General features: G+C 35.9%; 1 protein-coding gene across 1 annotated transcript in view; it reads right to left on the bottom strand.

Moving 5' to 3' along the window:
- The window catches only part of LOC138072400 (copine-8-like), a 28,256-nt gene extending 17,844 nt beyond the window's left edge, over positions 1-10,412 (bottom strand). Inside the window, exons 1-2 of the mRNA XM_068963504.1 lie at positions 10,230-10,412; positions 2,560-2,687 (exon numbers count right to left, since the gene is read on the bottom strand). Of these exons, the coding sequence (XP_068819605.1) occupies positions 2,560-2,687; positions 10,230-10,379 (278 nt within the window). The 5' untranslated portion in view covers positions 10,380-10,412. The remainder of the gene's footprint in view (positions 1-2,559; positions 2,688-10,229) is intronic.
- Positions 10,413-13,471: the final 3,059 nt, after the last annotated feature.

The raw sequence follows: 13,471 nt of genomic DNA, 5'->3' as shown, positions 1-13,471 counted from the left end.
GCAGTGATGATTGCATAACACTGTGAAAATGCTGAATGTCATTGAACTGTAAACTTTAAAATGGTTGGTTTTATGTCATGTGAGTTTTATCTTACTTATCAAAATGCAACTGAAGAAATACTTTTTTGACAAAGCTATAGTTTTAGGTCTTTAATACATGTTAAATTGGTGAAAGATGAGAAGGAAAATATAAAAATCAAAGACAAAAATTAGGCATGTAATGAGAACATATTCTAGTACTTATTTTCTGTACTCTACTGCATAATTCTCACCAAATAATACTAGAAATATATGGGAGAATTTTATTACTATATTTCCTCTCTTTTTCCATTTTGTTCTACCATTCTGAGTATCTTGATGATATTCTCAATAGAATATGTTTTATGACTTTTAGTACATAACTAGTATATTGGTCATATCTAGTAATGAGGAAGAATTATGGTGCTCATAGAGGACAGTTTATAAAAAATCATCAAGTAAATCACAGAAAAATTATTTCAATGAAATATCTATTGATTATCAATGAAAATCAGTACCTGATGGACTCTATAATAATAAAGTTTGAATACATTGTGGACAAACCAATGGCCTAATATATCAGGGCAAACTTTATAGCTAAAAGTTTAACTTTTACAGCAAAGATATACCAGCACAAAATCTATGAAATTAATTGGTAAACACTGGTAATAAGTTATTTATTTATAATAATGAATTCACACAAAACAGGTTCTATCATTTTTATCTTTTCATAAAACAGTGATGGGTATGACAGTGTGTAAGAGAGTAAGAATCAAGTATAATTTATCTTGCATTAATATAATTTTTCATTCTGCTTTATTTGATGGCTATCAAAGACTTAGGAAAAGAAAGTATAGATAATATTACTCATCTATGTAACACAATAAGCTAGGAAGTATTTTTCAAATTACAAGTAATGACTCAGTGAATTTTGAAATCAATTTCACGGGTCAAGATTTGCATTAAAAAAGTAACAGAAAAGAAAAGGAAACCATAGTAATAAAAAAAGAAAATATGAGTTAAGAATAAATATTATTTCATATTATTTTATTTTAATTATGTGTGTCCAGGGTTGAGATGTAAGGTTCATTGTTGTTGTTCAGTTGCTAAGTCATGTCTGACTTTTTGTGACTCCATGGACTGTAAGCCTGCCTTGCTGCTCTGTCCATGGGATTTCCCAGGCAAGAATACTGTAGTGGGTTGCTATTTCCTTCTCCAGGGGATCTTCCTGACCAAGGGATCAAGCCCACATCTCCTACATTGGCAGGCAGATTCTTTACCACTGAGCGACCAAGAAAACCCATAAAATTGATAAGAATACAAATTGTAGCTGAAAATGCTTGAAAAACCTGATCTAAAGGGTCACACTCAGAAAAAACATTGTCAATGTATCAGTGTAAACCTGAGATGGAATTCCACAGGAGAGTCCACTGTCCTGGGTGCAGGGATATTTTATTATCATGTCTATGTCCCAGGTAATGAAAAGTAGAACATATTTAAGTTGCTGATCATGTCTAATGCACTTGTGTATGCTCAGTCATGTCTGACTCTGCAATCCTATAGACTGTACCTCACCAAGATTCCTCTGCCCAAGGGATTCTCAGGCAAGAATACTGGAGTGGGTTGCCATTTCCTCCTCTAGGGGATTATGCTGATGCAGGGGTTGAAACTGCATCTCCTGTACTGGAAGGCAGATTCTTTTACCACTGAACCACCAGGGAAGCCTGACCATATCTAACAGGGAGATGGTAAAGTACCAGAACCTTCAAATACAGAACTTCAGTAATTCAAATGCAGTACTTTTTTAGTTTTGGTTACATATTGGGAAAGCTATGAGAGTTGTTCCTTTTCAATTACCTAAAAATTAGGCAGGGTTTCATAGGATTTAAAACTGTGTCAGTAAAAATATTTTAGGGATTTAAAAGTAGTGTCTAATTTACTAGGGCAACTTCCCTTGTGTCTCAGATGGTAAAGCGTCTGCCTACAATGTGGGAGACCCAGGTTATGCTAAGCAAATGTATACAAAATTTTACATTAACAATTTTTCTAGAACATGTATTTAGAATAAGTAATTATATTCTAATCTCAATATCATATACTATATGTTAATATCAGGGAGGTTAAGATAATGTGTCCTATATATCACTGAAAGGCTTTAGTTGTCTTCATAGAATTCAATCTCTTATTACTTCTATGTTGCTATGGAATATAATCTTAGATATGAGTGATTTCACAACTGAGATTGTGATCGATATTGCTCTCATGGATGCTTATTCAAATAATACAATTTTTTTTCCTTGGTTGAACAAATATAGGTCCTAACATAAACCAGTGTATAGTTTTCATTTGATATTTTGATATAAAGTTCTTATTGAAGTATCATGATAGCTCAATGGAGATTCTTTTTACTGTATATCTTTTCCTTCACTTTCTCGGAGGTAAATTATTAGAAAACAACTTTCATTTGTGGAGCCATGCCAACAATAAAATTATGATTTCATTCTGGTCTAGCACACTAAAATAAACAAATTATTTACTTACCTTGCTACATGATTAATTACAGGAGCAAAATTTGTTGGCCCATACAGTTGCACAGATTTCAGACTCCTATAATAAGCTTCCATGACACCATCAATGCCATTACAGTAGGGGTTTTGGGGGTTCCCATTCTGTAGAAAGTTATAGCAAAAACAGGAAAAGAATGAATAATGTCTATAAAAATAAACTAAAAAAGAGAACAACACATGTTGATATCCAGAAAGCTTTTTGCAAAGAAAACTCAGTTATATATTTATAATAGCAAATAATAATAATAAATTGAGTAATCAACACTAGATTATAACATATCAATATTAAATAGATTGTGATATGCAGTAATGTGCAATCATTAAAAATGGATACTTTTCAGCTAACAGGCAGAAGAAAATTCTAAATAATCTTGAGAAGTTGAATATCACATTTTATGATTAATACTTATACACAGATCTCGGAACATGCAGAGATGAACATATAAAAATCTGAAAAGAAGGAAACAAATATTAATAGTGGCTACCTCTGAGTGGTTATATAATTGTCAATTTTTATTTGATTGTTTAGATTATTCTGTATTTTCCAAGCTTTCTGCAGTGATGTGTACAAAAATCAGGAAAAATACTATCAATTCAAATAGTTTCTTTTTTAATGGAAGTAAAAACGTAAAATATCTGCCACTTGCACATTTTCAGGCCAAAATTGATAACCCCCCAAAAAGAAGGGATCAAAGGGAATATAATTTGGTGTGAATAACATCACGACAAGATAAAGTGAAAAAAATCAGAGAGACGTGTTCATATTGTTCAATGGAATTGGAGCTTGCCACAGGAGTTCTTGGGCTTCCTAGGTGGTCAGTGGTAAAGAATCCTTCTGCAATGCAGGAGATGTAAGAGACGTGGGCTGATCTCTGGGTTCGGAAGATCCCCTGGAGGAGGGCATGGAAACCCACTACAGTATTCTTGCCTGAAGAATCCCATAGACATAGGAGACTAGCAGGCTACAGTCCATGGGGTTGCAAAGAGTCGGACATGACTGAAGTGACTTAGCACAGCACTGGAGTTCTTATTCGGCAGATAAGACTGGAGACTTGGTTCAGCTTTCTCATTCTCTGAATGCTCTGTTATTAGGTTTAATTCTGAGTCCAGATTCCACAAATAACACAATAAGGCATTGTTATCTATTGCTATTTAGCAAACCATTCCAAAAGGTAGTGGCTTAAAACAGTAGGTATTTATTATCCCATATTTTAGCCAGGTGATTTTTGCTCTGGATCTCTCAAGAGCTTACGGTCAAGAAGCTGACCTGGGCTGCAGTCATCTGAAAGCAAGACCAGAGTTGGACAATCTGCTTCTAAGAAGGCTCACCTGTATGGTTTGCTGGTGATAAGCTAAAGGAACTTTGCACAGGGCTGCTTGTGTATTCCAACATTATGCAACAAAAGTGGCTAACTTCTCCAAAATGAGAGCAAGGAGGAAGCTCCAATAAGCTCAGAAACTAATCTTATACGTTGCAGAGCATTGCTTTTACTTTCATCTACTTTTTAGAAATGAGTCACTAAGTGTAGCCTACATTCAAGGGAGGAGGAATTAGGCTCCACCTCTGGAAGTGGGTAATATGTATATATATATAAAATTGTAGTTATGTTTTTAAAACACTAGACACAGTAACCATGCTTAAGCATGTAAGTGAAAGTCGCTGCTTTCATGTCTGACTCTTTGGTACCCTATGAAATATACAGCCCATGGCATTCTCTAGGCCAGAATACTGGAGTGGGTAACCTTTCCCTTCTCTAGGGGATCTTTTCAACCCAGGTATTGAACCCAGGTCTCCCACATTGCAGGCGGATTCTTTACCAACTGAGCTATCAGGGAAGCCCAACTAAACATAGTCACTATGCTTAAACATAATGAGCATGTATATGTTTTATCTGAACAATCAAAGTGTGAAAGTGTTAGCTGCTCAGTCATGTCTGACGCTTTGCAACCCCATGGACTGTAGCTTCTGTCCATGGAATTCTCCAGGCAAGAATGCTGGTGCCATTTCCTTCTCAAGAGCATCTTTCCAAACCTGTGGGGCTGAACACAGGTTTCTGGCATTGCAAGCACGTTTTTTACCATCTGAGCCACCAGGAAACCACCACTATGTAACAATATTACAAAATCCTAAGCATTTGAAAGACTGAGGATCTTAGTGAACTAAGGCAAATGTTACCAATGACTTCAATTTTGTCACCTGTGAAAGAATAATTTATATCCACCTTGTTCTTTAAATTTTGTCTTCTCCTTCAAAATTTATTAATTAACCCTCATGTAACTTCTAAATCATAAAAGTAATAAAATAACTATTTATATTATAGAATTGACTATACAAATTCAAATTAAAACATGAAAGTATAATATTTAGCACAAAATAGCAAATTTTTAATTTTTTTTGACGTTAATTTTTTTGATGTTTTGATTTTTTTGATGCTAATCTGAGCTGACCTTTAATTAACCTTCCTTTAAATATAAGTTTAGGTTGTTCTTTTGCTTGATAAGGTATAAAGCTAGTTAAAATAAAAACTCATTACTGATTTTGGGCATAAAATATATTATATATCTGCCTTAAGGGAACAATTACAAACCAGGATAGTTCTGAGTTACTTTTTGATCAGCATTTGAACATTTTGCCTGGGACGGGATTTATATTCCTATAAAACTATGTATTTCCTTTATTCCTCTGGAAATAACAAGGTACCATTCTCCACCCCCCCTTTTTATGTATGTTGATAGAATGATTTTCTAAGTCTTTAAAAAATTTATTTCTTAAAACAATAACAAGGGGAATTGTTTTTTGCTTGTTAAGACAAATAAAAATAAGCTTATGTGAGGCTCTAACACAAAAGTAAAATGCAGAATGTTTTTGAAAATAAATACATTTAATTTTGTTGTTTATTAAGGAAGAGGGCAGAAGATTTTCTTTTAAGGTCTCTGGCCATGTGATTATTAGAAATATTTCCTCCTAATATTTCCTTTACACTACTGTATCTTCAGTTCAGTTCAGTTCAGTCACTCAGTTGTGTCCGTCTCTTTGCGACCCCACAGACTGCAGCACGGCAGGCTTCCCTGTCCATCACCAAACCAGGAACTTACTCAAACTCATGTCCATTGAGTTGGTGATGCCATCCAACCATCTCATCCTCTGTCGTCCCCTTCTCCTCTCACCTTCAGCCTTTCCCAGCATCAGGGTCTTTTGCAATGAGTCAGTTCTTCCCATCAGGTGGCCAAAGAATTGGAGTTTCAGCTTCGGCATCAGACCTTCCAATGAATATTCAGGCCTGATTTCCTTGAGAATTGACTGCTTGGATCTTGCAGTCCAAGGGACTCAGGAGTCTTCTCCAGCACCACAGTCCAAAAGCATCATTTCTTCAGCACTCAGCTTTCTTTATAGTCCAACTCATACATCCATACATGACTACTGGAAAAACCATAGATTTGACTAGATGGACCTTTGCTAGCAAAGTAATGTCCCTGCTTTTTACTATGCTGTCTAGGTTGCTCATAGCTTTTCTTCCAAGGAGCAAGTATCTTTTAATTTTGTGGTTGCAGTCACCATCTGCAGTGATTTTGGAGCCCCCAAAAATAAAGTCTCAATGATCACTGTTTCCATTGTTTCCCCATCTATTTGCCATTAAGTGATGGGATCAGATGCCATGATCTTAGTTTCCTGAATGTTGAGCTTTAAGCCAATTTTTTTTACTCTCCTCTTTCACTTTCATCAAGAGGCTCTTTAGTTCTTCGCTTTCTGCCTTAAGGGTGGTGTCATCTGCATATCTGAGGTTATTGATATTTCTCCCAGCAATCTTGATTCCAGCTTGTGCTTCATCCAGCCCAGCATTTCTCATGATGTACTCTGCACATAAGTTAAATAAGCAGGGTGACAATATACAGCATTCACATACTCCTTTCCTGATTTGGAAACAGTCTGTTGTTCCATGTCCAGTTCTAACTGTTGCTTCTTGACCTGCATACAGGTTTCTCAGGAGGCAGGTCAGGTGGTCTGATACTCCCATCTCTTTAAGAATTTTCCACAGTTTGTGGTGACCCACACAGCCAAAGGCTTTGACGTAGTCAATAAAGCAGAAGTAGATGTTTTTTTCTGGAACTCTCTTGCTTTTTCGATGATCCAAAGGATGTTGGCAATTTGATCTCCAGTTTCCTCTGCCTTTTCTAAATCTAGCTTGAACATCTGGAAGTTCCTGGTTCACATACTGTTGAAAACTTCAGTATCTTCAGGTACAGTGTAATGAGTAATTATATCTTCAGGTACAGTGTAATGAATCATCAAGTATCATTGTGAGCCATGGCATTCCACAATCAAAAGTGCTAAAGTGATAATATGGGGATATTTGCCCTTTCTTTTTCCACAATATCTATTCCTACACATATTTCAAATAAAAAGCTGGGGTTTACCTTAGACCCTTTTGATTGATTAAAGCTCAACTTCAACATTGGTGCCAGCCTCAAACTCACCAATTAGGGATTTAAAATTTTTGTTAAAGAGCTCTTGCAGGGAAAGAGCAATTGGCCATGATGGCAGTAGTCAGGTTCTCTTGCCCCAGGACCTCTTGCTTTTGCCTCATGTTCCATAAATAATGACTTTCCATGGTTATGTAACATCTGAGATCATTTATAGCACTGTGCCTGCATGTCATGATGTTCTCATTTGGTCATGGGCCCCTTTTTTTCTGTAAAACTGTATAAGCTCCACCTGAAAAGCCCTTGCAGCTGTGTTATGGCTGTGTCTGCTGAGTCAGTCATCAGAGAATACAGCACGGCTGCATCATGGCTGCCGCACCAGCCATTAGAGAATAAACATGTCTACAGTTCCTATGGCTCCTTGAATCTTCTTCCAGCTTCCTTGTTTGCACCTTACCTATCCCAGGTTCAGTGAGCAGTGTGAATAGTGAGACACCTCCCTTGCTATCTGAAAGATTATTTGAATTCAGTTTGATAAACATTAATGATTGTTAATATATATATATATATATATATATATATATATATATATATATATATATATATCACAAATTCTTACCATGGAAATATGAGGGTTTGGTAACACTAGGTAGTACACTAATTGCCAGATTGACATAGACTGAAGTTTTTCTATTTGCCGTTTTCAGCATCTACAGTTATATATTGTAGTTATTTAGGATGAAGTTAACACAAAAATTAAATGGAGTACTATCTCTCTGAAGATCTACTTAACCTTTGTCTGTCTTATTCAAGAAAAAAGTGCTTTGAAAAAAGTTAAAGTCATATAATTATTAAGTAAAATTAAAGATGAAGCATTTTCATCATCACTTTCACCAATTTTAGAAACTATTTTTCATAAATTTAGAGTGTGACCTTCTATAAATATCTGAGTTTGGTTCAAAGAATCATTTAAGATGCAAATAATAAAAAGTTTCTCCTTTGCATAGGTTTGGTTGTAAAGAATGAATATAGAGGCAGGAAAAGCAGAAAAGGAGAGAATTAGAGAACAAATGGAAGAAAAATCATACACAAAGGTGAGGAAAAACTTGTGGAAGGAAAATTAATATCATTTAGTTTAGCATAGTTATTATTTTTTATTATTCCTTTCTTAAGCTTTAAAATAGTCAGGACCTTTTTCCTGAGGCACACAAGATATAGGATCACATGAGTGATTTTCGTGGTCTTATAAATTTCTGGGAAATTTGAATTCTCCAGCACACAACAAAATCACAACAGATATTCATTTTTTATATGACATTGGGGGTGGTAGCATATGGGCTATTTCACAGGAGAAAATTAAAACCTCCAGCAACCTTTCCCGAAATGGGGGTGATGGAACAGAAAAATCAAGAATACATATGGGGAAAAAATTAAAATACAACTCTTAAAATATATTAAAGAAGATAAAGTCTCATCATATAGAAGGTTCTGTAAGTGTATGTGTGTGTGTGTGTGTGTGTGTGTGTGCATGTGTGTGTGTGCATACATAATGAGGCTCATAAAGGACATATCTAAGAGGTGGTATTATTATAGATGCTTTTATAAAATGTGGTTTAGTAGTGGTTAAGAACAAAGATTCTATAATACGACTGACCTGGGTTCAAGTCCTGTCTTCTGGAAACCTGATTAAATTCTGTGACTCTGGGCTAAATTATACAACTCCTGGGGGTACTCTTTTCACTGTATTTAATATGAGTGGCTCTTGATAGTAGTGTGATGTGTCACTCATCTCATGACCTATCAGACAAGAATTTTATGAAGATTGTACAAGAAATGAGCATAAAGTACCTGGCTTGATACTCAGTAATTAGTAAATAATTGAATTGTTTATTTGTCTATTTTTCTTGCAGAACTAAAAAAAAAAAATCCCACACATTGTTTTTGTAACAAGAATAAAAACAACAGAAGATACCTACAAAAATTGTTGGGCACAGAAGACTTTAATTTCACAATATATAGAGTATAGCAGGGAGGCATTTCTATTAGGAAAATTTAAAAATTTTCCAAAATGATATCTAACCATTCCCACATAGTTTTTCCCATTATTTTTATCAAAAAATGTAAGTGAGAATAAGGCTGATTGGGCCTATAAGCACTATCTGTGTGAAGTTTATTTTAAAGGTAGAATACAGTACATTGCTTATTTGTAATCATACAACAGGAGTGGATTTATGTAAATTAAACATTAATTAGATAAATATTTGAGTCACATTTACTGCATTATATTGAAATTATAATTAATTATACCTATAATTATTGCTTTACATTTGAAAAATAATAATTCTACCAATAACTGATCCTTTATATTTGAAAAGAAATGACATTTTGGAAGATGGAAGAATAAGGATAGCTACTCATTCTTTGATACCCTTCCCCTTGAGAGGTGAAGGTTACTTCTACTACCTCAAAACTGGGGTGAACTTAGTGACTTGCTTGACAAAAAGGAATGTAGGAGAAATAACTTTCTGAGACTTCTAAGTCCTTGAAGATTCTTCCCCAGCCTTTTAGAATATCCACTCTGAGAAAGCTGATTGCTGTGTAAGAAATACGACTACCTTGAGACCACTACACTGTGATGAAGCCCACAAAACCACATGGACAAACTGTATGTAGAAAGAAGGAAAGATGCCTAGAGAATCCAGGTATTTCAGCCATCCTAGCTGCAGGTATTAGTCACGAGCAAATGAGACATCTTAGTGGAGGTACTAGCTCCAGGAGACATGACATGAAGAAAACTGAGGAATCCAACCGACAGTCAGAAAGGAACAGATATATGGCTCCAGTAGAACAATTCCAGCCATCTCTAGCCAATCAAAGCATCCCAGGTGTGGCCCAGGTATCTTGAACAAACGTACCATTCTCCTTGTATCATGCTCAAATTCTTGATCCACAAATCATGAATATAATGGAAGGTGTTATGTAGCAACTGAAAACCAGAATAGGTTTTAAATCATACGCACTTTAGGTAGATTTGTTGCTAATCTATTCATCTTTTTTCCATTAATATCACACTTCTAAATCAATCATTTACTAAAACTGAGCTGATTTTATCGTCATAAGAAGTTGCTACATGAGCAATTAAAGCATAAGCAGTGAACCTATGAAAAGATCCAAAATACTATTTTTTTTTTCAAAATATCAATTATTTCCATGTATTCTTACCAAAGCAAACTCATGAGATATCCTTCCATCCGGAGGCAGTTTTGCACCAAAACCTAAAGCTGGGAACATTTGATCACTGTCATAATCTTGAACGATTTCTCCCACTGCTTTCAGTGCCATACCATAGGCATTCAGTTGATAAGGATTCATGTAGTGGAGAGAAGTGGGCTGGGCAGGGTTGCCTGATGATAGAAAAAAAAAAATAAAACATGAGAGATCAAGCTAAAGGTATAATTTTTAGACATTTTTCTTGATATCTATTTCAGATCGAAATGTCAGTAATATGTTTTTCTGCCTACATTCACAATGTGTTAAATATTGGGTTGGCCAAAAAGTTCACTCAGGTTTTTGCATAACATTTTATGGAAAAATCCAAGCAGAACTTTGGTCAACCCAGTAGCTTCTTTTGGATGCACAATGACATAGAGATATTTATTAAATTAGATCAGACATGTAGAAAATTTCCCAAAGATATGCTGACTTTTCTCAAAAATTATTTCTCATTGTCAATGCCATAGGCAATTCTTGAGTTTTAGCCCCAGAGGCCTAAAAATAATTTTGTTGATCATATTTGATTGTAATCTTTATTTAAAACTAACAGACTATGTGCCTTTAGCTTGACTCCTTACGCCTATAATCAAAGGACCCGATTGATGTTAACAGGCTTCAACAATTATGAGCCTTCTTAAAGTTGTATCGCAAACATAAGTTGAATATGTGAGACCTATCCCAATTTAATTACTTGAAAAGAGAACATGGTGATTTTCAAATTTATGCTGAAAATCTGGATCTGAAAAATTATTCAGTTTCTAACTAGACATTAAGTTAGGGGTAAAAAGGCTGAAAGTCAAGTCTTTCCATCTGTAGGACAACTAACTGTAAAATTCCTGTTAGAAACCCTACTACAGTGTTTACTGAGAAGAAAAACTAAGATTATATGTGTGAAAGTGATTAAAAATTGTAAAGCACCGTAGAAATGTAAGAGAAGGAAATGGCAACCCATTCCAGGATTCTTGCCTGGAAAATTCCAAGGACAGAGGAGCCTGGTGGGTTATAGCACACCGGGTCTCAAAGAGTCAGATAGGACTTCGTGACTAAACAAATAGAAATGTAAAATTTAACTACTACTGTTATTATTGTCTGAGTCATCCACAAATATAGGATGTCTCACTTGAATAAAGATGAATTTGACAAAGAAAGCAATATATGCACCACGACTCAAACACACTGAGATTCAGATTCAGTTGTCCTAATTACCAGCACAAAGGCAGCCTGAAAGTCCCTTTAGTTTCTTAAGTGAAAATGGAAATTAAATGGGACTTGTAGCAGTTCATAAAGCTCACTTCTACATTAAAACATTGCCCAAAGAAGGAAACCTGCAAAGCAGAGTTCTTTTTTGTTAAGGAAAAAGTAATAACAAGCACTTGGGTTCTGGAGAGAAACAAAGTAAAGATCTCCCTTTAGTTTATAATGCATTTAACAATACCCAGAACATTGTTGGTTTAAAGATAATTCATCAAAAAAAAAATAAAGATAATTCATCGTGTAAATGCATATATATTTACAAGGGTTATCAGCATTCAAGGGTCACATGACAAAATTTTTTTTAAAAAGTGTCTTATGATCAAGATGGGCCCTAATGTTTCCTTCAGCTTGACTAACTTTAGAAAGGTTTCTCCTGACTATAGGCCCTTGACCTCTTATTTCTTGGAGTAGTTACTTTAGAAACCTTGGAATTGTGAATTTTTTTTTGTTCCTTTGAAGTATAAATCTTCTACAATTCAGGAATGTCTTTCTCAGGGACCTGGGAGTCATTCCTTTGAAATGCAATAATCAAGAAAAATATCACCTCTGTTGCTTAGTCTCTATGGGAGAGTAGGAGCCTAACTTCAATAGCTGCTAATTAGAAAACACAGAAGGCTTCCCCATGGCTTAGTGGTAAGGAATCTGCCTGCAAAGCAAGAAACCAGGAGACTGGAGTTCGATCTCTGGATCCTTGGGTCAGAAAAATCCCCTGCAGGAGGAAATGGCAACCGATTCCAGAATTCTTGCCTTAAAGAATGGACATGGACAGAGAACCTGGCAGGCTACAGTCCAAACGGTTGCAAAGAGCTGGTTGCGACTGAGCACGCAGTAAACACAGATGGCCTAATCACACAGACTAATTTCACCTCCAGTATCTCTCAACACCTTCCCACTAGTTCACAACAGCACTTATAAACTCTTTCATCTTTTGTTTTGGAGGAGATGAGTTCAATTTCTTTCTTCCATTGCTGTAGCTTCGGTCTCTATTGCAAAAATCCTGAACAGTCTTCCTTGTCTGTTTAACCTACCTGGTGCAATTTTTGACAGCTCTTTCTAAAGCAGGGATTTTTGTTTCTTGTTCAAAGACCTACTGGAACCACAGATAAATAATGCCTCTACTTGCCTGAGGGATTATTTAACCCAACTCTCAAATATAAGAGTTGTTACCCAATGGTTGCAATACACAACTAATTCTATTTCTCTAAGAGAACCACAACTTAAAAGCACTACTAGTACCCCAGCATATCTAAACACTTTGGCCTATCATGCCTGCTGCTGCTGCTGCTAAGTCGCTTCAGTCATGTCCGATTCTGTGCGACCCCATAGACGGCAGCCCACCAGGCTCCTCTGTCCCTGGGATTCTCCAGGCAAGAATACTGGAGTGGGTTGCCATTTCCTTCTCCAATGCATGAAAGTGAAAAGTGTAAGCGAAGTCACTCAGTCGTGCCTGACTCTTAGTGACCCCATGGACTGCAGCCTACCAGGCTCCTCCATCCATGGGATTTTCTAGACAAGAGTACTGGAGTGGGTTGCCATTGCCTTCTCTACCTATCATGCTTAGCAGAGACCAATTGTATCCATTCAAATATGTTCCCTATCTCTTTCTAGCGTCTTCACCCAGACCAAGCTCTTCACTATATCACTAATGCTATCTTTCTTTCCATCTCTACCACTCAGTTTGCCACCCAATCCTGAAATTCACTTTCTCCTCCTACAGTTTTTGTCTCACACGCATGAGACGACCTTCCTTATTTAGTCTAGCCTTCATTGTCTTTCCTCTTCTACTCTTATGCTTTTGTGTGCTGCACCACAGAATTTGGCAACTTCTTGAAACTGGGACCATAGTTGCACCACCTCCATATCAGCAGCAATGCACATGGAAAAGTGAACTTGTAGTAAGTTAATAACATTGAGTTATCAGCTAATAACAATAATAA

Source organism: Capricornis sumatraensis, unplaced genomic scaffold (genome assembly GCF_032405125.1).
Source record: "Capricornis sumatraensis isolate serow.1 unplaced genomic scaffold, serow.2 scaffold22, whole genome shotgun sequence".
Classification (NCBI taxonomy): Eukaryota; Metazoa; Chordata; class Mammalia; order Artiodactyla; family Bovidae; genus Capricornis; species Capricornis sumatraensis.
Note: the sequence above shows the minus strand (reverse complement) of the source record. Positions and strands in the feature narration are given on the sequence as shown.